The sequence below is a fragment of the Orycteropus afer genome, unplaced genomic scaffold (genome assembly GCF_000298275.1).
Source record: "Orycteropus afer afer isolate SDZICR_OR568_19922 unplaced genomic scaffold, OryAfe1.0 scaffold00154, whole genome shotgun sequence".
NCBI classification, from domain to species: domain Eukaryota; kingdom Metazoa; phylum Chordata; class Mammalia; order Tubulidentata; family Orycteropodidae; genus Orycteropus; species Orycteropus afer.
The window spans coordinates 2,087,870-2,115,183 of record NW_006921741.1 but is presented as its reverse complement, the minus strand read 5'-3'; the positions used below and the strand labels follow the sequence as shown (position 1 = coordinate 2,115,183).

Genomic DNA, 27,314 nt, shown 5'->3' with positions numbered 1-27,314 from the left:
CTCACACTCCCACATCTCAACATCTACTGTACAGACACAGTAGTTAAAACACCGTGGTATTGGTAGAATGACAGACCAATGGAACAGAATCAAAAACCCAGAAATAGACCCATCCATCTATGGACAGCTGATCTTTGACAAAGGACCAAAACCATTAAGTGGGTGAGAGATCACCTCTTTAACAAATGGAGCTGGCAAAATTGGATATCCATTTGCAGAAAAATAAAACAAGACCCACACCTCGCCCCATATACAAAAACAAACACAAGTTGGATCAAAGACTTAAATGTAAAATTCAAAACTATAAAGCTCATCAAAGATAAAATAGGGGCAAATCTGAGGACCTTAACCTGTGCCATAAATAGACTATCCAGCATAACTCACAGTGCACAGGCAGTGGAGAAGCTAGATGATTGAGACATTTTAAGAATTAAATTTTTATGCGCATCAAAACACTTCTCCAAAAGGGTAAAAAGAGAACCTACAGGTTGAGAAAAAAATACTTGCCTATGACATATCTGACAAAGGACCTATCTCTAAAATTTAGAGACGACTTCAACAGCTCAATGCCAAAAAAGACAAACAACCCAATTAAAAAATAGGCAAGGAACATGAACAGACATGTCACTAAAGAGGATATACTGGAGGCCAACAAACATACAAACACATGAGGAAATGCTCACAGCTATTAGATAGATTCAAATCAAAACAACAATGAGATACCATCTTGCCCCAACACTAGTAGCAAAGTTCAACAAGACAGAAAATAACAAATGCTGGCAAGGTTGCAGAGAGATTGGAACTCTCATACACTGCTGGGAACTCTCATACACTGCTGGTGGGACTTCAAAATGGTACAACCATTGTGGAAAATGGCATGGAATTTCCTTAAAAAACTGAAAATAGAAGTATCATTTGACCCAGCAATTCCATTACTAGGAATATATCCTAAAGAGGTAAAAGACAGGACACAGACAGACATATGCATACCAATGTTCATTGCAGCACAATTCACTATAACAAAGAGATGGAAACAACCTAAATGCCCATCAACTATGGCACATTCACACAATGGAATATTATAATGGAATATTATGCTACATTAAAGAATAACGAAGAATACGTGAATCATCTCAATGTGGATGAATCCAGAGGACATTATGCTGAGTGAAATAAGTCATTCGCAGAAGGATAGGTATTGTAAGAGCCCATTACTGTAAAAATTCAAGGAAAGGTTGGCTTAGGGAAGGGAAAATTTCAGACTAGTTGAGGGCCTTATGTTGATTTGAGTAAGGGAAGGGACAGTATGGAAAGTGTCTGTGACCAGCATGATAACACTGGGGAAGGAAAAGAAACTGAAAATAGACAATAGAGGCAAATACTAGTATAAATACTAGTATATGCACAATACTCCATTACAACTGAGACAATCAGATGGGGGTCAGAAAGCATGAATGTACCCTAGACCAATGATAGATTTAGCTGAAGATAATCTTGCATAGATATTAGTGATACAAAATAACCACAATCATTACAGAAGCAATAGAAGATAGAGTAATCCCTCAGAGACACCCAAACACCTTGGGAGAGAGAACCACCAGACCTGCTGATTCAGGACCATAGTACTAGGGGTACCAAGCTCAACTGGCACAACCTAGTACATAAAAATCTTGTTCCACAACCTTTGGCAAGTAGTGCCTGGGGCCATCCATCTAAGATAGCTGATGGTCTTCTCTCGTCTGAAGCAAAGAAGAGTGAAGAAAATCAAAGGCATTTGGAAACAAGTAGTCCAAGGATATGATGGACCTCAAGAAGACTAGATGATGGACCTCAAGAAGACTAGAACTAAATGGTGCCTGCTAAGCACAACGCCAACCACTCAGGAAGGGATCAAAACTGGAGATCCTGGATAGAGTGGGAGGAAAAATGTGGAACCAAATTCAAAACCACAATAAGGACTAGAATTACTAGTCAGATGGAGTCTGGTGGGACCCCCTAAGACTATGGCCCTGCAATATACTTCAGGCCTGGAATAGGACTCACTCCCAAGGATTGGCTCACAGCCAAACTGTAGACAGACTTACATGTAGAACACTCAACTCAGGACAACGCACCCACCTACTCTACGGAGATACATCTCTTGGAGCAATCGGCAATGGGGTACCAGAGAGGCAGCATTCACATGCAGGGAAAGCTAGACAGACAGGAGTGCATAGTTAAGAAGGGCACAGGGAGGGGAGGAGAGAAGGAGAGTGAGTTGGGGATGGTAATCAGGGCATGAAATCAAACAGTTGAATGTAAAACAAATTTTGCTCTGTAAAATTGCACCCAAAGCACAATTTAAAAAAAAAAAAAAAAAAACTTCCACACAAAAAAGGGAAATCCTGCCACAGACAGCTCACTGGAGTATTCTATCAAATGGTCAGAGAAATAAACCGTTCCTGAACATCAAAAAGGATGTCATACTCCCAAATTCATTAAATGTAGTGAATATAACCCTGATGCCAAAGCCAGGTAAAGATATCATTAAAAAGGAAAACTACAGACCAATATGCCTCATGAAAATAGATGCAAAAATCTTCAACAAAATCCTAGTCAATAGACTCCAACAACATATCAAAAATATAATTCATTGTGACCAAGAAGGGTTTATATCAGGTATGCAAGGATGGTTCAATATTAGAAAAACAATCAATGTCATCCATCACATATAAGTCAATGCAAAAAGGCATTTGATAAAATTCAACACCCATTCCTGATAAGAACTCTCAGCTAAATAGGAATAGGAAAGAAATTCCTCAATGTAATAAAGGGCATATACACAAAACCAACCAAACCCACTGCCTTTGAGTCAGTTCCACCTCATAGAGACCCCTGCTTGAGTTTCTGAGGCACTAACTCAACACAAGTAGATTGCCCAGTCTATCTTTGAGGAGTGGCTGGTGGGTTTGAACTGCCAGCCTTCTGGTTATCAGTCAAATGCTTAGGCATGACAGGCAACATTATTCTCAATGGAGAGAGACTCAAAGCATTCCCCTTGCTAATGGAAATCAGAAAAGGTTGCCCTCTCTCATCACTTCTATTCAACTTTATATTGGAAGTCCTAGCCTGGGCAGTAAGGCAAATAAATAAATAAAAAGCATCCAAATTGGCAAAGAAGAAGTAAAACTATATCTACAGATGAGTTAATATTATACAAAGAAAACCGGATACAAGATCAACATACAAAAATCAGTAGGATTGTTCTACATCAGAAAAGAGATCTCAGCAAAGGAAATAAGGAAAAAATACCACTAATACCATTTACAATAGCTACCAAAAAGATAAAATATAAATCTTACCAGGAGCAGATAAGACCTGTACAAAGAAAACTGCAAAATACTATTACCAGAAACTTTAATAGACCTACATAAATGGAAGAACTATACCTTGCTCGTAGATAGGAAGAATGATTACAGAAGGCTGGCAGTCCAAACCCACCAGCCACTCCTCGGAAGGAAGGTTGGGTGATCTACTTCCGTAGTGATACTGCCTCAGAAACCCAAGCAGGGGTCTCTATGGGTTGGCTCCGACTCAACGGCATATAACAACAACAAATCCAACAAGGGACTTATCTCTAAGATATATAGAAAACTCCATCAAAAAGACACACAGTCCATTTGAAAAATGAGGAAAGGACAGGAACAGATACTTCCCCAAAGTAGACAGGCCACCACCAAACACATGAAGAAATGCTCATGATCTTTAACCATTAGTGATATGTAAATCAAAACAACAATGAGATATCATCTCACCCCAGCAATAATAGCAAAGACAGAAAGCAACAAATGCTGATGAGGATGTGAAGAGATTGGAACTCTCACACACTGCTGGTGGAACTGTAAAAAGATACAACCACTGGGGAAAACAGTATGGTGATTCCTTAAAAGGAAGGAATCAGAAATACCATTTGATCCAGCAATGCCACTACTAGGAATAGATCCTAAAGAAATTAGAGCTGGGACACAAATACATCACCCCCATGTTCATCACAACATTACTCACAATAGCAAAGAGATAGAAACAACCTAAGTGTTCATCAACAGATGAATGGATAACCAAACTATGGTATAAACACATACTGGAATACTATGCAACATTAAAGTATAATGAAGAATGTGCAAAACACCTCATAACAGAGATGTACTTGGAATGCATTATACTGAGTGAAATAAATTAATCACAGAAGGACAAATACTTAATGAGTCTACTATTAAAAAAATTAAGGAAAGGTTTACACATGGAAGTAAACTTTCTTTGTTAGTTACCAGAGACAGGAGGGAAAATTGCTAGCTAAGAGACAAGTACTGATTTAGGTGAAGGCAATATACCAAAAGCAGGTGACCAGCACAGTAACACTACGGAAAATGAAGACACAGAGAGATGCACAAGGGATAAATACTATCACATATACAACACTATATTACGGGTAATGTTGTTGTTGTTATGTGCCGTCAAGTCGGCCCCGACTCATAGTGACCCCTCCTTGGGTTTCTGAGGCAGTAGCACTACAGAAGTAGATTGCCCCATCTTCCTTCCAAGGAATGGCTGGTGGGTTTGAACCGCCAGCCTTCTGGTTAGCAGTCAAATGCCTTAGGCACTACGCTACTAGAGCTCCCATAAGAAACATTAATAATCTATGGGGTAGATACCTAGGTAGACAGGCAGGATGATCAGGTATGAGTAGGCAAAAGGGAATATCCATCCCATAGCCTTATGTAAGTTTGACAGATGATATCTCTATATAAATATTTGTATGTGCTATACGAATCTCCATATATATGATAGAGCTAACAAAACAAAAAGTTATGATAACTTCTTAGCCACTGGACCTGCAGGACCATGGTTGTGGCAACATCAAGCTCAATTGGCACAATATAGTACACAAGAACATTGTTCTACATCCTACTTCAGTGAGTAGCTACTAAGGTCTTAAAAGCTTACAAGTGGCCATCTAAGATGCATAATTAGTCTCTCCTCCTCCACAGCAAAATAAGAGTACAGAAAATCAAAGACACATGGAAACAGGGACTAGGTCATGGGAACCTTAGCCTACAGGACCCTGAGACCAGAAGAGCTAGTTGGTACTTAGCTAACACTGCAACCACTTGAAAAGGGATCAAATTGGAGATCCTAGATAGAGTGAGGAAAAAATGTGGACAAAATTCAAAATCATAAACAAGCCTAGGCTTACTGGTCTGATAGAGACTGGTGAAACCACCAAGACTATGACCTCGAGTCACCCTTTAGGCCTGGAATTGAACTCATTCCCATGGTTTAACTTTTAGCCAAACAAGAGACAGACATGGAAAGTGAACAATTACACCAGGTCGGTGCACTCCTTAGAAAAAACCCTTGGGAGATCAGCATTTGTGCAGGGGGAAAGCAGGAATGCATAAGCAAGAAAGACAAAAGGAAGAGGTAACCACAGAGAGGAAGTGAGAAAACAACTATTACATTGTAGGGATTGTAATCAATATCACAAAACAAAATGTTATGAACTGTTGAAGGTAAAATGAACTTTCTCTGTTAACTTTCACCCAAATCACAGTAAAAATTCAAAAATAAATAAGTGGTGCTGGAACAAGTGGATTTCCCCATGCAAAAGAATGAAATTGGACCCATACCGTATACAAAACTTAACTCAAAATGGATCAAAGATTTAAGTGTAAGAACTAAAACCATAAAACTCTTAGAAGAAAATATAGGGATAATGCTTTGGAAGATAGTTTTCAACTATGGAGTTTTAGATATGACACTGAAAACATGAGCAACAAATAGATAAATAGGATATCATAAACATTACATTTGTTCCTCAAAGGACTTTATCAATAAAGTGAAAAGACAGCCTATGAATTGGGAAAAAATTTTGAGGAACCACATATATGGCAAGGGCTTAATATCTGGAATAACTAAAGAGTTCCTACAGCTCAACAATTAAAATGATAACCTAATTTAAAAATAGAAGCTGTAGTGGCACAATGATTAACCACTCTGCTGGTGGTTCAAACCTACCCAATAGTTTGTTGCAGATACATGTTGATCTGCCCTAGAAAACCCTATGGGGCATATCTGCTATGTCACATGGGATCGTTGTGAGTCAAAATCTACTTGATAGCAACTAATCAAAAAATGGGCAAAGAACATAAATAGACATTTCACCAAAGAATACATACCAATAGCCAACAATCATATGAAAAGATGCTCAATGCCATTGGTCTTTAGAAAAATGCAGATCAAAACCACAATAAGATAGCACTATGCCCATGATTTAAAAGTGAAAACCACAAGTGCTATTGAGGATGTGAAGCCATAGGAACCCTCATCCATTGCTGGTGGTATTATAAAATGGTACAACCATTGTGGACAATAGTCTGGCAGTTCCTCAAAAAGTTAAGCATAGAATTACCTACCATATGATCCATCAATTCCACTCCTAGATATAGACCCAAAAGAACTGAAAGCAGGACCACAAACATGTGGTACATGTATACAACTGTTCACATTAGCCAAAAGATGGAAACAACCTGAAAATCCAGCAACAAATGAATGGATAAGCAAAATGGAGTACATACCTACAATGGAATTTTAACCATGAAGAGAAATGAAGTCCTGATAGACAGCACGGATGAACCTTGAAAACATCATGCTGAGTTAAGTAAGTCCACAAAAGGATAAATATTGTATGAGTCCACTTATATGAAATATCTAGAACAGGCAAATCCATATAGACCTAAGATTGTTAGTAGTTACCAGGTGTGGGTGGGACAAAGAGGAGAAAAGGGACCACCACTTAGGAGACACTAAGCTTCTATTAAGGGTGATGGAAAAAGTTGGAAGCAGATAATGACTGCACAACAAGATAAATACAATTAATGTTCTTAAATCATACATCTCAAGAATGTTGAAATGACAATTTTTTTTACATACATATATACCATAATGAAAACATAACGAAAAAGTTCTACCCTCAAGGAGTTCATAGTCTGATACTCTACTTGGAGAGATCAATCATGGGAGAACAGAAAGGCAGTCAGTGTTCGCAGAGGGAGAAGGCTGGTGGGGGTCGGGGGAGTGCGTAGGAAGGAAGGACACAGGAAAGAGGTAACTACAGGAAGGAAGTAGGAAGAGAGCTGTTATATTGTGGGAAATTGCAGTCAATATCATGAGACAAAATGTGTATGAACTGCTGTGTGGAAAATGAATTTGCTCTGTAAATTTTCACCCAAATCACAATAAAATATTTTTAAAAGTTCATAGCCTACACAGTTTACTGGGAGACTGCCAAATCTCCAAAGAGATCTAGAGCATGTATTAATTCAACAAGTATTTATTTAAGCACCTACTCTGAGCCAAGCACTGTTCTAAGTACCAGGAAAACATTAGTGAACAAAAGCAGAAAGAGTCTTTATTTTAGGAAGTTTGCATTCCCATAGGGGAAAACAGGCAATAAACAAGTACATTAACATCAGATGGTGATGAATATTGAAAAGAAAAAAGAAAAGAATATAAAGGGAAAATAGTGTTAGGGAAATGCTATTTGAGATATACTGATCAGAAAAAGCTTCTCTCAAACAGAGATATTTGAGGGGAACTCTGAATGAAGTGAGGAATCCAGACTTCTAAAGGAAGAACATTACAAGCAGAAGGAATGGCACAGAAGCAATTCTGTGCTCAGAGCATTCGAGAACAGGAATGAGTGGAGCAATAGTGAGAAAGAACAGACTGGTAGCCAGGAGCTAGATTATGTAGAGACTTGTAAGAGCATGTTTAAGATTTTGGATTTTATTCTGAATGAGGGGATGTGCTGTAGTTTTGTTTCACAACTTGTTTCTTTGAATCAGGATCCAAATAAAGTCTACCTTGTACACTTGGTTGATCTGTGTTGTATGTCTCTTCTGAACTACAAGACCCACCTCTGGTTCTTATGTTTCCTTGAAATTTATATATTTAGGAAACTTGGTCATTTGTCTTGCAGAGGCAGATTTTGCTCATTGCATCCTTGTGGTATAATTTATCACACCCACCTGTCTACTGTACTTCCTGTAAACTAGTAGTTGATCTAGGGGCTGGGTTAGATTTAGGTTCATTGTTTTGATTTGGGAGTAGGGATTTGCTAGTTTAATTTGTAGATAATTTTTGTTCTTCTTCTCCTATCAGGAGGCATATATCTATCCCTTTCTTTTTTCTGGATGTTAGCAGTTGTTGACACTCAATGCCTAGATCCATTAATTCATAAGGACTACACAAAAACTCATTTTGAATACCGGCACAATGGTTAAGCACTCAGCTGCTAACTGAAAGACTGGTAGTTCAAACCTACACGGCGGCTTCATAGGAGAAATACCTGGCAATCTTCTCCTATAAAAAGTTCAGTTTAGGAAGATGGTGGAATAAGCAGACAAACTACACAGACCCTGTTCAACAAAGAAAAGGGAAACCAATTAACACAGATACAGAAGACAATCCTGGAGCCCTGAGCTTTGAAAGGAAGGATACAGAAGTGGACTAAACTCCAACTAGTAGAAGAACCTGCATGAAAACACCAAAAAAGGAGATATACAAGTGGTGCAGTCTGTCAGCCATCCTGACAGCACAGACAGCTTGGATATTGACAAGTGGTGTAAGGACCTAAGAATTAACCTAAAAATTAGCCCTGCTAGTGAAGGGCTGCACAGAGGCCTGCACTGGTGGCTGGTGAATAAACGGGAAAGCAGCAAAGAGGGAGAGAGGCTGAGCTGTGGACTTTTGCCTTTCCAGAGGCCACAGCCATTTTGAATGTTTACAAGCAGTGGACCATTTTGGATATTTAAAGTGACAGCATTCTCCCAGATTCCACAGGCCTACGAATAGGGTCCACTTGCTGGGAACTGCAAGGACATTCTGGACCCAAACAACTGGAAAAGTGCAATATTCCCCTTGTTACTCTTATACCCCATAACCTCTTGGTGAACACAGGTGTAGCCATCCCTCACTACCACCCACCTTCTGAGCTAGTAGGAATTCTATCGCAGTCTGTGTGCTCTGACAGAGCCCAGGTGCTCTGGTCCACCCTGTCCAGATTTTATTTTTTCCCTTTTTTTTTTTTTTTCCCAATATGCTTTTGTCTGTTTTAAAATTATTACTATTATTCTTTTTCATCCTTTTTATTATATTCTTTATTCTACCCTTTCCAGGTTCTAGTTTTCAGCTTTTTCTGTCTTTGCTGTTCCTGGTTCCTGTTTTATTCTTTCACATGGTTAACCCCATTCCTTGTTTTTCTTTTTGCATTTTTCCCATTTTTTCCCTCATTATTCTCCTACTCTACCTCTTTTCTCTTATTGCCCCTGCCCCAGATATTGCAGGGGTTTTTTGGTTATTGTTCCTGTGTATTTATGCAGTGTGTTTTTTTTGCCTCCTTGCTTTTAATTTTTTGATGGTTTTTGATCATTGACTTTGTCTAACTGACTGGGAGACAGCAGCCATGCCCTTATGATGCAACCACACCCACACCTCCTACAGCTCCACTTACTGAGTGAGAGCCACCACATCCTTCTCCACCAACTGGCCAATGATAAACAACCACCAAACAGCAGAGATCTAAATACAATGTCACAATGTCTCAGAGACAACAGACCATCGCAGTCTGCACAAAGAAGCAAGATAAAGTGGTAGAAACAAGGGAGAGGACACAGACCCAGAACACATCCCTAAAGAAGCAACAGCATTTTAACTCCCTGATAAGGAAGTTCAAAAGAATGTAATTCAAAAGAATTACATTTAGGTACCTTTAAAAGGTCTAGAGACAGATCAAGGAAAAACACTGAAAAAGTTAAAGAAAACACAGACAAAACCCTAGAAGAATTTTGGAAGAAAATGCAAGAACAAAATGACAAAATAAATAAAAAATTAGAAAGGCTACAAAATCTACAGATAGAAATCCAGAAGATTAAGACTAAATTTTCCAAAATAGATGAGACACTGAAAGGGCAAAGGTGTAGAATCGAATCAATGGAAGACAGAATTCATAACACAGAAGACAAAATACCTGAATACTTCTTTGGAAAGGGATCAATCAGAAAAAAAGATCAAAACAAAATGAAGAAAGCCTAAGGTGCATGTGGGATACCATCAAAAGGAATAATTTATGTGTCATTGGAATTCCAGAACGGGAAGAGAAAAAGAAAACCACTGAGAAAATTGCCCAAGATTTTTATTAGAAGAGAACTTCCCTGATATGACAAAAAATGAGAATATATACATTCAGGAAGTCTAAAGAGCCTCAAATAGGATAGACCCCAGAAGAAAATCACCAAGACATATCATCATCAAACTTATCAAAATCAAAGACAAGGAAACAATCCTGAAAGCAGCACAGGAAAAATGAAAAGCACTTACTTACAAAGCACAACCAAAAAGAAGCATCTCTGATTTCTCAGCAGAAACCATGCAAGTGAGAAGGCAATTGGATGGTATATACATAAAACCTTGAAAGAGAAAAATTTCCAACCAAGAATTACATACCTGGCAAAATTGTCCCTCAAATATGGTGGTGAAATTAGGAGATTTCCAGATAAGCAGAAATTAAGGAAATTTGTTAAAACCAGACAAACCTTACAAGAGATACTAAAGGGAGTCCTTTGAACAGAGAACCAATAATAGCAAACACCAACCAACCATTAATACACAAGATGACATAACCCAGAAACCAAGACAGCTATGGATGTATCTGAAGTAAAATAAGCTTACAAGATTATAAACAGGGATCCAGAGACATAAATTGGCAAATGAGGACAACTACAAACCAAAAGGAAGGAAAATATTGTGTGGTTACAGAACTTCTAAACAATGAGGAAGTCAAGAGGGTTGCAAGATAGAATGAATGGACTGTTCTAAACTCAGGGAGAAAATTATAAATCACAGGGTAACCTCAAAGAAAAAATGATAAACCTTCACACCACAATAAAAAAGAGGACAAGCACAAATATTTAGCAAATACTAAAACAACAGCAAAAAAGGAAATGGTAACACAATTCATAAACATAATGAGCTCAGCACAGAAAATTATATGGAACAAAGAAACCAGGACCACCATGAAAAAACATATAACAAAATGATAGCAACAAATTCATACTTGTCGATAATTACACTGAAATCAATGGATTAAAGGCACCACTCAAGAGATGGAGACTTGCAGACTGGATAAGAAAACGTGACCCATCAATATGCTGTCTACAAGAGACACACTTTAGAGACAATGACAAAAATAGACTAAAAATCAAAGGTTGGAAAAAGATATATCAAGCAAATGGTAACCAAAAAAGAGGAAGAATGGCAATATTAATTTCTGATCAAATTGACTTTAAGACAAAAACCACCATAAGAGACAAGGAAAGTCATTATATAATGATTAAAAGATCAATTGAACATGAAGATATAACCATAATAAATAGCTATGGATCCAATGAAAGAGCCCCCAAAATATATAAATCAGACTTTAACAGAATTGAAAAGGCAAATAGATGACTCCACAGTCATAGTGGGAGACTTTAATACACCACTTTCAATGAAAAATAGAATTGGAAAGGAACTCAACAAAGATGCAGAAGAACTAAACAATACAATCCTCCAACTTGACTTTATAGACATCTACAGAGGACTTCACTCAGGGTACAGCACAATATACATTCTTTTCCAGTGCTCATGGAACATTCTCCAGGATAGACCATATGGTAGGCCTTAAAGCAAGCCATAATAAATTTAAAAGCATTAAAATACTGCAAAGCATCTTCTCAGACTATCAAATTAGAAATCAACAATAGGAAGATCAATGGAAAAAGAGCAAACACATGGAAACTGAACAACACCCTCCTTAAGAATGACTGGCTAATCAAAGAAAAAAATTAAATTAAAAAAATTCCTTGAATCAGATGAGAATGAAAATACAACATACCAAAATCTTTGGGATACAGCAAAAGCAATGATCAGAGGCCAATTTATAGCAATAAATGCACACATCAAAAAGGAAGAGCCAAAATCAACACTTTAACCTGATTTCTCGAACAATTAGAAAAAGAACAGCAAGAAAAGCCAACAGTCACCAGAAGAAAGGAAATGATAAAGATTCGAGCAGAAATCAATGAAACAGAAAATAGACAATAGAATAAAACAAGATGAGAAGTTGGTTTTTTGAAAAGATTAGTTAAATTGATAAACTACTGGCAAATTTAACAAAGGAAAAGAGGGAGAGAATACAGATAACGTGAATAAGAAATGAAATGGGTGACATAACAACAGAACCAATGGAATAAAAAGAATAATATCAGGATACTATGAAGAACTAAATTCCAACAAATTTGAAAATCTGGAAGAAATGGACAGATTCCTAGAAACACACCACTTACCTAAACTAACACAGATTGATGTGGAAAAGTTGAACAGGCCCATCACAAAAGAAGAAATTGAACAGGTCATCAAAAAAATTACCAACTAAAAAAAGTCCTGGCCCAGATGGTTTCACTGGAGAATTCTACAAAACATTCAGAGAAGAACTGATACCAATCCTACTCAAACTATTCCAAAACATAGAAAAGGATGGAATCCTCCCTAACACATTTTACGAAGCATGCATAACCTTGATACCAAAACCAGGCAAAGATATCACTCAAAAGGAAAACGACAGACCAATATCCCTCATGAATATAGATTCAAAAAATCTTCAACAAAATCCTAGCCAATAGACTCCAATAACATATCAAGAAAATCATTCATTATGACCAAGTGGGGTTCATATCAGGTATGCAGGGATGGTTCAACATTAGAAAAATAATCAACATCATCTACCATAAAGGAAAAGAACCACATGATCATATCAGTCGATACAGAAAAGGATTTGATAAAATCCAACACCCATTCCTGATCAAAACTCTCAGCAAAATAGGAATAGAAGGGACATTCCTCAACACAATAAAGGGCATCTATGCAAAACCAACAGCCAACATTATGCTCAATGGAGAGAGACTGAAACCATTTCCCTTGTGAATAGGAACCAGACATGGATGCCCTCTATCACCACTTCTACTCAACATTGTACTGGAAGTCCTAGCCAGGGCAAATAAGGCAAGAAAGGGAAATCAAAGGCATCTAAATTGGTAAGGAAGAAGTCAAACTATCCATACTTGCTGATGATATGATCCTATACCTAGAAAACCCAAAGAGACTCAGTAAAAGAATCTACTGGAACTAATTGAGAGATTAAGCATAGTGACAAGATACAAGATCAACGTCCAAAAATCATTTGGATTCCTCTACACCAAAAAGAGATCACTGAAAAAGAAGTAAGGAAATCAATACCATTTACAATAGCTACCAGAAAAAATATAAGAGTTGGGAATAAATCTTACCAAGGACACAAAAGACCTCTACAAAGAAAACTATAAAAGAGTATTTCAAGACACCATAAAATATCTACATAAATTGAAGAACATACCATGCTCGTGGAAAGGAAGATTGAACAGTGTGAAAATGTCCATTCTACCCAAAGCAATCTATACACATTCAATGCAATCTCAATCCAGATCCCACCAACATTCTTTAAGGATATGGAAAAAACAATCACTAACTTTATATGAAAAGGAGAGAAACCTCAGGTAAGCAAAGCACTACTGAAGAAGAAGAGCAAAGTAGGAGGTCTCACCCTGCCAAATCTTAAAACCTACTATACAGCCACACTAGTCAAAACTTCCTGGTACTGGTACAACGGCAGGACACATAGACAATGGTATAGAATTGAGAACCCAGAAATAGATCCACCAACCTTTGCTGGTCCAATAGAGCCTGATGGAACTACTGACACTATGGCCCCTAGTTGCCCCCTGTATCTGGAATTGAATCCACTCCTGTGGCTTCCAGCCAAAAACAAGACAGGCATAATAGTTGGACATTTACAATAGGTAGATATACTCTTTGGAGAGATCAATCGTGGGAGAATAGAAGGGCTGTGTATGTACAGGGAGGCAGCTTGGGGGCAGAAGTGCATGAGAGGGAAGGACACAGGGAAGAGGTAACTATCGGGAAGTGGGAGGGGAGCTGTTGCATTGCGGTAAATTGTAGTCAAGGTCATGAGACAAAGTGAATGTGAGCTGCTGTATGGAAAGTGAATTTGCTCTGTAAACTTTTACGCAAATCACAATACAAAAACTTTTTTAAAATTCAGCTTAGAAAATCCTTTGGGGCAGTTCTAATTTGTCACATGGGGATACTATAAGTCAAAATAAAGTCAATGGCACCTGACAAAAACAACAGACACATGTATGTTGTTGTTGTTATGTGCCATCGAGTCAAACCCGACTCATAGCGACCCCTCCTTGGGTTTCCAAGGCAGTATCACTACGGAAGTAGGATTGCCCAACCTTCCTTCCGAGGAGTGGCTGGTGGGTTTGAACCGCCAGCTGTCTGGTTAGCAGGCAAGTGTCTTAGCCACTATGCTATCAGAGCTCCCACATATTCATATAGACACATTTCTGAGGAGAGACACACTTCAAGCCAGCTGTTGTCTCCCCTTAACATCCACTTTGCCTCATTTTACTTGTTCTTAAAACTCTTGTTTTAAAATTCCTTTTCTGTTTAAAAACAAGATATGTGTAATACAAGGTGGGGTCCAAATTTATTGGAATAACATTCTTATTTTAGACGAGGGAAGATAAGTAAGAACTAAGAGGAAAGGAACATCTATAAAAGATAAGGAAGCCACACCAAAGAAAAAGTAAAGAGGTATATCTGACCTTACTATAAATTGGAATCTACATTCTGTGCAGAGAACATTCGTTATCACCAAGGTGACATTTTAGAAACATGAAACATTTGAAGCTCTGAAATATCAGGAACAGGAAGACAAGAGGAAAAATTAAAACAGGTCCACGGTTTTCAAGTTTTCTGGTCAAAACAGATAAAAATCTGAGGTCAATATTCCTTATGTCTTTAAGAACATGGGCCTTCAGTCAGAGAGGGGTTGCCTCGAGGTTTCATTTTGTTTCCTTCCTTTCTTCCTGAAGTATGTTTAATCTTAAGCTAGTTCACCAGTTTCATGACATCTCCAGGTCAAGAGGGGTAATTTCATGCCATTTAACCAAGTTGGGGAAATGTCTGAATGGCAGTGATAATATTCTGACTCCTGGTTTGGGTGTTCTAATGTCTGTCACAACATGAAAGGTATTCATTTAACAGAGACACAACAGAATTGGATAAACAAAACACATCTATAACTGAATAATTGCACGGGTTAGTGAGAGTGGTTTCCTCTTATTCAATTAAAGGTTATATATATATATATATATATATATGCCAAATAAAATTATAAACTTGCCGTAGTTGTTTCCCCTCATCCCATGGTTTACAGGCTGGGAAGGAGTTCTTTTTTTAAAAAAAAAAAAAAAAATCCACTACATTGAAATATATATAAGTATACATAAGTCATATACCAAACTATGTGATTCACCCAGTTAAAGCGTACAATTCAGTGCTTTTTAGCATAGTCACAGAATTATGTAACCTTGACCATAATCTGATTTTAGAACATATTTATCTCTCTTAAAAGAAACTCTGTATTCATTAGCTGTCATTTCCCTTTCTCTCAACATCCTTTCTCTAGCCCTAAGCAATGCACTAATCTATATTATGTCTCTATAAATTAGGAAAATTATCTTTTGATTGCCATCCATAGACTATCCTACTGAAATTTGTTTTGTTTTGTTTTACATAATTGTAACTTGTAACATGAGAAAATAGAATAGCGCCCTCAGAATCATGAATAGATAGCAAAATAAATTGTAACGGGCTGGATAACTAACCAACAAAGATGTCATTGAAACTGATAGCATCTGAGGGCTTAAATAAATAATTGCCCAGCAATAAGCCACAGAAATGATGAAGGGAATGGTATCATTTAAGAGAGACTAATGTTAAGTAACAGCTTACAGCAGGCTTCAATTGCAGAAACTTCTCTTATTCATAAGATCAGTGATATGTGCAGTTAGGGATATTTGCAAATTCAAATCCTGACTCCATTGATCATCAACTGTGACTCTGGACAAGTGATAGAAAATTATAAACTTCAGTTTCCTCCTTGGCAATATGAGAATAATGATGGTACCAACCTCGTGGAGTTAGCATCAAGATTAATACATGTAAGGCTTTTAGAACCATGCCTGGCACACAAGAAGTGCTCAGTATTATAGCTTTTATTTATAAAAACTCCAATATTTAAGTCAAATTCCAAAATAGAATTATGAGACATGCCAACTTGCCCCTTACCACGTGATTAATATGTTCCAAGTCTCTATTAAAAGAAGTTCCCATTCTCTAAAGATTCCTGCCAGGAAAGCAATGGATTGGGATTTAAGACACTGTAATATAGAAAGAATAGGATTGATCAAGAATGATTAAGAATAGAACTGTAAGCCACCCCTCAGTTCCTTTAGAAGTATGTATCCTATAAATAGTAAAAGTGCTAATTTATTATTCTCACCTAACACTCGTGTAACAGATTTTGCTTTTCTAAATTAAAAGAAAAAATTACAGCAGCAAAGAAATTTATATAATGGTATTGTTCTAATAAAAAAAGTGTTAAAACATTATGAACCCGATACATTCTCTTATACTCGATATGTTTAAGTAAGACCCTTTAAAGGTGTGACTTTAACTCTGAGTATAAACTGAGGTTGGGATTTGGTTTTGTGTTCATAAATCTAAGGACACTGAACCACCAATTCCACTTCCTTCTCTTTAATTCCAATGCAAAATGGATTGATATGTTAGATAATTTTATTTTGGAGTGTTATGTATTTTCTGTTCTTTTAAAAAGTGTGGTGTTCAGTATTATTATGTCCCAATCAGATGACTCATGATACACAACATTTTCATAGTTGGGAAATGTTAACACATTACATTCCTTGCTTTGAAAAGATAAGGGACTTAATCACAGACAACACATTTTCATTTTCCTTTGATCCCGTGACACAATTTAAATGATGTGGTTTGCATGCAGCCTCCTTTGGGGCCCCAAAGTCCTTTATGTTGTCCATCTGTGTCTACATTTTGACTTCAGGCTTTACTCCTTTTTGGCACTTTTTGTATTTGCATGAAAATTTGTATTATTTTTGCATGACAAGTCATCCGTAATGTTGAAGTTATATGTCTAACATACTTTGCAATATCACATGTCATTAATTCTTACATGGTATATTTTTTTTCCTTTATTTTCAGTTACTAAAGTTTAGATATGCTTGAAATGTAAAAGTGGCATGAAACTGGAGTGATGCAAGAATAATTAATGTTCTTTTAAGGACCTATCATTTTTCAACTGAGAAAATTTGAGGGGAGTTTCTAGCCTTCTCTTTGGATACTAATCCTTAATTACAAATTATAACACCATACTGAACATAGGAACTTTCAGCAGAATAATAAATTCCCAAGTGATTCCTCTTTTGCCCCTGAGAACTATTTTTTTTTTTTTTTTCAGTCCTTGCATATGGCGTATCCAATTTGGCCCTATTTTCAGATATTAATAAATATCATGTTTTATTGTTTTGTTTTGTTTTTTTAATCTCCACTGATTTTGGCAACAGTTCCTAGTGTCTACAAAAGCCAGGATTTGCTGAATGATACTACCAAAATTTTAGTGCTTTAATGTTTTCTAAATGAACACAATTACCAAAATGGATATGTAATATGGGAGTGCATGAGTATGCAAAGAAAGTAAAGTCATTAACACTATTTTGTCAAGCTTCATATCCACAAGAAAAGGCATGGATTTCCACCAATGGCCCAAATGTACACATCCAAAAATGTACACATCCAAACAATTACTCTTTCCTTCCAAGTCGTCACCTTGCTAGCTCTACCTTTATTCCTTCAGCTGTCATTGCTAAACCTGTTTTACAACACTCCTTTCAAACTCCCTTCAGAGTCTTTGGCACATTCATTTTAATAATACCTATGTGACAGCAAATGTTGTTTCTTGGATAGTGATTTTAATTTTATTAAGCAGCTAAAAGACCTTGAGAGCCAATCAGTCAAGTAAGTCTTATAATCAAGCTGGTGAAACATATTAATCTCTTACTCACATATCATTTTAAAAATAAGACTTGCATGGCCTATAGTTTGCAATACGACTGTGAACACATTTCCCAAAAAAAAAAAACCCACAAAGCATTTACAGAGTAACAGCAGCAGTGGAGCAAATGGAGGTTTCTTAAGGGGGTCTTCTGGGCAAGCACATGATACTCACTTCTGAGAAGAAAACTAAAAACTAGTTTCCCTGAAAAGGTTTTTTTACCTGATGATAATGATAAAGATGCTATTTGTACCACACTTAACCTTTACATTGCCTTATGTGAGACTCAGTCTAAGAGCTGCCATCATTATCCTCATTTTGCAGGTTAAGACAATGAGGTTCAGAGAGATTAATTTACCTGTCTGAGGTCAGGGGCTGGCAAGGTATAGAGCCAGGATAGAGACCCTGGGTCTTCTTTTAAGACCCTTTTCCTCCATCACAATTTATCTGCAACCAGTCTTGCATTTAGAAGACAATTTTTCTAGGTGTCATCATGCAGAATTTACACCCCTAGAAAATAAAATCTGACCTTTAGGGACTCTCTGGCACCTCTTTTGAGTACCCACTTGCGTCACAACAGCTCTCTCTGCTTTTACAAACTAGTTGTTTTGTCAGCATGAGTGTGACAACAATTAGACGTCCCCTGTTTTTGCCCCATGCCTTTTCTCCTTCACAGTCATTCAATGACAAGCGTAAAAAGAGCTTCATCTTTTCACGAAAATTCCCATTCTACAAGAACAAGGAGCAGAGTGAGCAGGAAACCAGTGATCCTGAACGTAAGTAGATTCTCAAAGATAATGTCACATGCCACACAAGAGAAAAAAAATCCTTCAAGGGCAACACGCATGATATAGGCTCCTCCACGTCACACGCCTAGGCAAACAAACACTGCAGGCAGGCAGGTCAGGTCTTACTACTGTGACCAGTGTTTGACTGCAGTCTGGATCCTTCCCTTGATTCTGCTTTTCTTTGCAGAAAGCATTGGAGAGAAACTTGTGGGAACTGAGACTTAGTTCCAGCCAGGATTTATCTGTGACCAGAACTGGGTCTGGTTTGACTTTTCTCTCATGCAACTCTAGGGCTTGAGACAAATTATTTTCTGGGCAAGAATATGAGATTCTATTGCCACATATGTATTTATTTTTTTGAATGCCATCTAATCACCTATATTGATTATTAGCATATTTGCCCATTCTTCCCTGCCATCAAATATTAAATACTGACTTGGTGAGCAATGAAATTATATTAATGGATACTAAATCTAAGAATGTGCCATGAAATTTGGAGTGGATCATTATTTTATGTAGTGCATTTCTGTGGCAACATTGATAGTAGGCAAAAAATTGCTAAATGAATGTTTCATGATTTGTTTAAACGTTTTGGGTGCTTTACAAATCAGCAAGAAATTTCCTTCTTGAGTCTCAGCCCAGGAGATCTGGGGTAAAAATTGTTTCAAAAGGAGAGAGAGTAGGATCCAGATTGTTTAGGCAACACAGTCTGTCATGGTAGTACCCATTTCAACTCCACTGACTTCTTCCTTCCTCTTCCGTGGCTGTTCTTCCTCTCTCATTGCTCTCTCTGGGGACTTCCATGCAGGACATCCCCGGATTAGGTGACGACGGTTATGGAACAAAGACTCTGAGTAAGTTCCCAGGAATGGTCACTGTAACTTTTCTTTTCTTTTCCTTTCCTTTTGAGTTTGGCTTTTGTTCCTTTTCTTGAGGAACTTTCACTCCTAGCATGCACAAGATACAAGTTTTATTTGTTACCTAGCTGTGAATGCTCCTAAAAAGTAATTTTCAATCGTTTTGTTCTGCATGTCAGCATTTAAAAGCAAAGTGTGTCAGGCACTCTAACTTCTGTTGCAGTTAACACCCTCCCTTTCTGACCGTGTGTTAATGTCAACATGGTCCTGATGCCAACTGTTGCATCACTTGCTCTGTTGCCTAATATCTGCCAGAGAGCAAGAAACCATGTTGAAAGAAAGGGTGAGCTAAACGTTCTAGAAAAGGAAAGTAGAAACGTTTATGTTCTTTCTTCTGCCTTTTCACACGGAAATATTTAATAACCTTGCCAAATTCCATAATTGCGTTGTACTTGCTATTAGTAAAGGAGCTATTTTATAGTCAAGAGGAACATGTATTCTCAAAAAGTAAATATTAAGCTATCTGATCTTCCATGAATAATTCTTTGTTATCTAACTTTGACTGATTTTTTTTTCTGACTTGCAGTGATCCTGCTTGCAACGTTTGTATGATAAAGTTTTAGATATGTATTAATGTTTTTCTATCAATGATTTATTAGCTGCCTTGCATAATCAGATTTTATAGATGTAGTAAAATATAAAATACATTCAACTTTCAAATTCTCTAGTTATGTGTCTCACTGCTTTGAGCAATTACAAAATAATAATCCCATGTATGAATATACTATAATCTTTATTTAATACTAACTCCATTGTGTAGACACCAATGAAATAAGAACACAGTTTTTTGTCTTTTGCAACTGTATCATATGCTTATTGGTTTCTCTGGGCTTTTTTGTTTTTGCTTTTTTTTTTTTTTTAATTTAACAACTATGGGCAATATTTTTAGAAGCTGTTCATTTCATTTGTGTAAACAAAATAGCACTGAGCTGGACTTTATTTGCAAGAGCTGTGCAATGATCTTCATCCTTCTAATTCCTTCTAATTGTTCATTTAAACACATTTTCTTATATAAGAGAAAACAACATCTAATCAAGAGTAACTACTGATCTCCTTAAAGATGAAAACTTTATCTTTTAAGAAAAATGTCATGACATACTTCATATTAAATGTGTGGCTAAAATTCAAATACTGATTCTAACATTATCTGGATAGCATTAAGGACAGAGAAAGTTTGTAAATTTTCAATTGAGGGGGAAAAGGAAGCATTTTTATATTATGTTGAGGCAGATCCAACTCATAAAGATGCTTCCTTGTGTTTCCAAGGCAGTATCACTACAGAAGTAGATTGCCCAATCTTCCTTCTGAGGAGTGGCTGGTGGGTTTAAACTACCAGCCTTCTGGTTACCAGCCAGATACCTTAGGCACTACGCTACCAGAATTCCCCATTTTTATATTACTATTGATAAATGAAAGGAGCTCTGGTGGTATAGTGGATAAAGCGGTTGACTGCTAACTAGATGGTAGGTGTTTCAAATCCACCAGCTGCTCCATGGAAGGAAGATTGGGCTATCTACTTCCGTAAAGATTTTACAACCTTGGAAACCCAGTGGGGGTTGCTATGAGTCAGAAATGACTTGATGACAGTGAGTTTGTTTTTTGGAGGGAGTATTGATAAATGAACATCACTAAAAAAACAGTTGCCACTAGAGTGTCAAAAATACAAATGATGCCCTTTTAAATACTGAATGTGCAAATGTTTATTCTTTAAAAACTGAACAGATTTTGCTAGGTAAAATTACTTTCCAATTAACGCTAATGTTGACAATAATTTGGACTTTAGTTAAAACTTATTTTAAAGTTTCTATCTATGAAATGGAAAAATTCTGACATACAATATCTAGACACTAATAAAGATTGGCTGTTAAATAAAGCACATTTATTATATATATAATTATAGGACAGGTGACGTGACTTCTGAAATTTAGGAACTTCTTTAGGAACTTCTCTTCCTAAATTTCTCCATAAATAGTATAGCTCATTCTAAATTATTTAAAAAATATCATCCCCAGTTCAAGGGATTTAAGACAATAATATTCCCTTTGTATATATATGAAGATACATTATTGTTGGCTTGACTTTTCAGTAACAGTAAACAAATCCATCCTACTTCTTTTCCTAGTGCCACTCAGCAGTTATAAAATGTTTGCCTAAATTAGGGATGCAGTTCTACCATAGAGCACAGAAATAGAGAAATGATTCATGTGAATTTAACTCATGCTTTGGTTTTCATTAGTTTCCTGCTGTAAAACTAACTGATTCAACTGGCAAGAATCTGCACTATCAAATACATTTTAAAGCACTTTTGTTTCTTTAACAGGGAATAATGTTATATGTTTTTCTTTCTAAAAATGTATTTAACAGCTGTCACTTACAAAAAATAAGTAAACTGACATTACTGCTAATGAGCTTCAGAAGTCAAGTCACCTGTCCTATAATTAACTTGATACACAAAGAGTTTGATAAGTTGGTGAGTTTATATTCTATAATTTAATAAATAGTACAGATGAAAAGAATTAACATTGGAAAGAAACTCTTTTTTTTCTGGCATATAACCATTAAGTTCCTGTTATGTTAGCTAAACTGTTTTTTATGAAAAGCCAATTTGTAGTATCACCATGCAATTTAGTCATCCAACAGAAATTAAAAACACACTCTTGCTCTAGGACCTTAACACCTTCCCATTCTACAAGAATGGCCATTTATCTCCTGCCTGTTCCAAAAACCCAGTAACTACACAACCAAGGATCTTAAAATAAAACAGTTTTCACCAGCTCATTTCTTCCTCCAAGATTTTCTACTCACTCCTGAAGCCAAAAAAAAGTTTACAACAATCCTCTTTTTATCCTGAGAATTCGTTTAGAAACCATTTAAACAGAAATAAAACTCAAGGGATACCAGGGATCAATATTGCATTCCAGGATTTGAAATGCAATATTCCTGAAAAATGCAGAAACATAAAAGCCAGCAAGAAAACTGCCTACACACCAGAAACTGATGAATTTGGAGCCAAGAATTATCTAGTCAAGACACACTGGCCTTTGTTATATGATGCTGGACAATCAGAGCTAAATGAATGGGTCTAAGTATTTATAGGGAGCTCTGGTAGCATAATGGCTAAAGCACTCGACTGCTAACCAGAAGGCTGGCAGTTCAAACCCACCAGCCACTCCTTGGAAGGAAGGTTGGGCAATCCTACTTCTGTAGTGATACTGCCTCGGAAACCCAAGGAGGGGTCGCTATGAGTCGGGGGCGACTCGACAGCAAACAACAACAACAACAACAAGTATTTATAAGGAGCTCTGGTGGCATAGTGCCTAAGGCATTTGACTGCTAACCAGAAGGCTGGTGGTTCAAACCCCCCAGCCACTGTGTGGAAGGAAGGTTAGGCAATCTACTTCTATAGTGATACCGCCTCAGAAACCCAAGGAGGGGTCGCTATGAGTCGGATCTGACTCGATGGCAATGAGTACATTTCTTAGTATGACATTATACTTTGTTGGAATTAAAGATTGTTTCCTTATTTGCTAAAAAGAAGGTACTGCAATATGTCCTGGTAAAATAGAGATAAAGTTTTCATCTTCTTTATCTTATCTATGCATTTTCTTAAGGCAGTCTCCTCTGTGGCCTTTTACTTGCCTTTTGCTCACATTTCCAATAGCCTTGCATGAGTGTATTCCTTTAAGTTCTGGCTGCTTGGTATCTCTTTAATTTGCTGTGCTGTTCTTGCAGAACATGTTTCTTCTAATGCCAGCGATAGCGAGAGTAGCTACCGTAAGTTATTGCTTTGGTTTGTGATTCTTTTCTTTGCAATTGCCTGTGGTGGTCATTTCAGACTTTTGTTGTTGTTTTCAATTACTGCCCTTTATCATCTTTATCTGAAGCAAATGGCTTGAAATGAAATCATTTGATGTGGAAAGATATAATAGTCGCTAGGACCATCAGCAGATTCTTATGTGATTTGTGCTAGCAACAGCAGCAGTCTTGCTAATAAACAATTTCACCTTCATTTGGTTGTGGCCCAGCAATTCAATTCTCTCAAAAAAGGTAGGGGAAAAGTTTGGCCCAGTGAATTCTGACATTCTCCATACACCCCAATTTTTTGCAGTGTTCCTTCCCCTCCCTTTCCACCTCTGGTAACAAACAAAGTTTCCTTCCCAGGGTTTTTTTTTTTTTCTCCAAACTCCCTCCAAGAAGATTGAAAAGTCATCATGGTTCTATTTTTCATCTTATTTTGCCTTTTCCTTTCTTTTTCTGGATCCCTTTATAAGAGAAATCTTTATAAACTGCCGTGTTTCTTTTATATCAAGTGTGAAGCTTTTGTATCACTTCTGGTCCTGATTAATATTTTAAGATACATATATCTAACTTAATTTTTTGGTAACGGGGAAGTGATGAAAAGTTTCATCCTCTAATGTTGAAGGAGCGCACATTTAAAAAAAAAAAGTGATCAAATCTTGGATTAGGTAAGAATCTAAGGAAAGGTAGGTAACTTTTTAAAAATTATTTTTGGCCTTGGTTTGGTCACCTCAAGCCATTTGCTTAGTATATAGAAATATTCACCAAGCACATGCTTTTATCAGTTCTTATGGTTTCTTACCACCTACTTTCGGTTTTTGGTGACTAAAATAGGTACATATTATTACTAGGATCCTTACTATTTCTATAATATTAATTTCTATTTCTTAGTGAATGGATTACCCAAGAAGTAATTGCCAAGGATATTAGAAAACTGCAGGCCCAACATACGTGACCCACAACTACCAAAAGATAAACGGGCATTGTCTTTGCCTGAATATAGTAGGAATTGAAAACCAGAAAAGTTTTGTTTTGTTTTCCCCTTAATAGCATGGTACTTTACAAAACCCTGCTTTGTTGTTGTTGTTGTTAAGATGGAGAGCCAAATAGTATTCTTGGAGTACAGCAAATGAAATGCAGTTAGGATTTTGAGAAAGGCTTTGAAGAATTGGATTGGTGGCAAGTAGGGAAAAAAAAGTACAAAAATGAAAAGACAGCAGATACAGAACAGTGATAGAAACCACTGATTGAAATGGAAAACTATGATTAGATACCCTTGATCAACTTACAGCAACAAATAGTGTTAGAACTAATTTTTATCCTCAACCTAAGGCACTTAACATTTTTATATTCCTCCTATGCTGATAACTTTATGAATATCCCAACTTGGGAAAAATTTTGTCTCCCTCTTCTCATTTTTTTAAATACAAAGAATCCAGGCCAAGAAAGAATAAACAAGCTTATCTTCCTAACACTTGAACTACCCTCAATTTAGTAGGAGGAAAAATATAACTTGTTTGTTGGATTTTACGAACACCAATGGTACAAATTTCTTCATTTTTCAGTTTTTAATTTTCAAGTGCTTTGTTTCCATCCATTAGATACAGGAATAGAGAAAGAAAATATCATGTCTTGTTCTTTATGAAAACTATATCATTTTTCTTTAGAAATCCTACCTGTTTAGAGGCCCAAAACCTACTACCATCAAGTCAATTCTGACTCCTAGTAAATCTATAGGACAGAGTACAATTGCCACATCTTTCTCCCATAGAACAGCTGGTGACTTCAAACCACCCACCTTTTGATTAATAGCACCACAGGGCTCCCTTTTAGAGGCTATTCTTTCTCTATTTCCAAGATGGGAATGTTCTTCCCAAGATCATTAAATTACTAGGCCAAGGCTTTCAGCTACTTGACAAGTTTTTCATAGTGATGCTCTAATCTAACATAAATCATTCTTTTCACTCCTAAATTATAGTCTACATAAATGTTTTTTGAGTTTATTGAATGAATAAATTTGGAAGAAGCTAGAATTATCTATGATAAGAAAGAAGATTTGAAACTGGATTCTATGATATATTTAGGGCAAGTGGGAAGACTAATAATCCATATTGGTTTGGGTCTCTTCTGAGGTACAGGAGGCAGCCACTCAGGTTTACTTTTTTTTTTTTTTTTTTTTTTAATAAAAAAGTAGAGGAGCATTTGTCACAGCTCAGAAGAGGGGGAAAAGGTCATTTCTTTCTCCAAGTTGGAATGTGAGGAATATTCATTTACTTACTCAATATGTTCTATGTACCAGGCACTCTTCACAGGTACCACGGGGCCCAATATGAGATCACCAAACTCTGGAATTCGGTACACATTGACAGGAAGAGAGAGATCACTAAATAAAAATGTGCACAAAAGTGTGACAGATGGTAGGATAGATGTCTGCCCCAGAATAGTGGGGACTTCTGACACTGCAGACAGTGTGAGAGAGGAAGTGGCCTTTGGGCTTAATTTTGGTAAGATGAGGCACTTGCCAGCTAGACAAGATACGGAAGGATCTTTTCAGTAAGAGCAGTGGTATAATGAAAATCACAGAGGTTTAGAAAGAGATGCCTTCCAGAAAGTACCACACCATTGACATCGAGCCAGCCTGCATTTTTCTGCATTCCTGGCTTTATGGTATAATTACAACTCCTTTTTTTGTCTTGTGAATTTCTGTATACAAAAATATTTTTAAAAGACCCTCTGCCAACTGATATGCAGGTGTTTTTACTCTTAGAATGATTCCATGTTCACTCTGGGAGTAAAATGGCTAAAAAGTTATCAGTAGTCAGAAAGGCCCAGGCAGTGTTCACACTGCATTCACATTGTGGCACCCTTGCTTGAAAGCCTCATACCTTTCCTGAGATACACAGACACACACATAATGAACCTTAATTTGGAATAAGTAGCTCAGATCTTTGCTGCACATTCTCAAGTATTACAGAATAATTATTCTTTTATGGGACACCAGTTAAAATGAAGATAATTACAATGCATTTTCTAATTATGCAAACTGCCATATCAAAATTATCTTATTTACAGGATAACTCCCAATTTCTATCTATCAACAAAGTAGTAAAGTGTAAACTTGTGTTTGTGGTTTTATATCATACTTTTCAATTGCCCTTGTATCAGGAGGCAATAAAGACCAAGGTACAATGGGGACCAGGCAAGCCTCTACCACAGCTAAACATCCATCTTCCTCACAGTTCTATAAAGCTCTTCAAGTTATTATGGGTATAAGGGAGTTAGTGAGTATCCATCTAACCCACTGGTGCTCATCAGTTAAGTAGTATTTTTTTAAAAAAATAAGCTTTGAAGAAATTACCAAAATGAAATGGAGATGTTGAGATGAGGAATTTCAAGACTTCTCCAACAGAGTAAGTCAAATGGCACCCATATTCTCCACTCTTCTCAAGTACTGCCCTTGAGAATAGTTCTTTAGTCTTTATAAAGCCGTTTCATTACATCTATTATCTCATTTGATTTCTGCAACAAAACTATGAGATAGCTCTTATATTGATAGTCCTATTTACAGATGAAGAAACTGAAGCTCTAAGAAGCTACTTAGCTCACCAATAACTGGTGGCACTGAAAGTCAAACCAAGGCCTTTTAATTATTAATCCATACATTATTGATTTTTCCTGTAT

The 27,314-nt window shown here is 36.8% G+C and overlaps 1 protein-coding gene across 1 annotated transcript in view; it reads left to right on the top strand.

Annotated features, from left to right (window-relative positions):
• Window positions 1-27,314, top strand: part of DLG2 (discs large MAGUK scaffold protein 2) — a 1,122,948-nt gene that overhangs the window by 1,071,452 nt on the left and 24,182 nt on the right. The window contains exons 16-17 of the mRNA XM_042781713.1: window positions 18,807-18,906; window positions 23,568-23,609. Of these exons, the coding sequence (XP_042637647.1) occupies window positions 18,807-18,906; window positions 23,568-23,609 (142 nt within the window). The remainder of the gene's footprint in view (window positions 1-18,806; window positions 18,907-23,567; window positions 23,610-27,314) is intronic.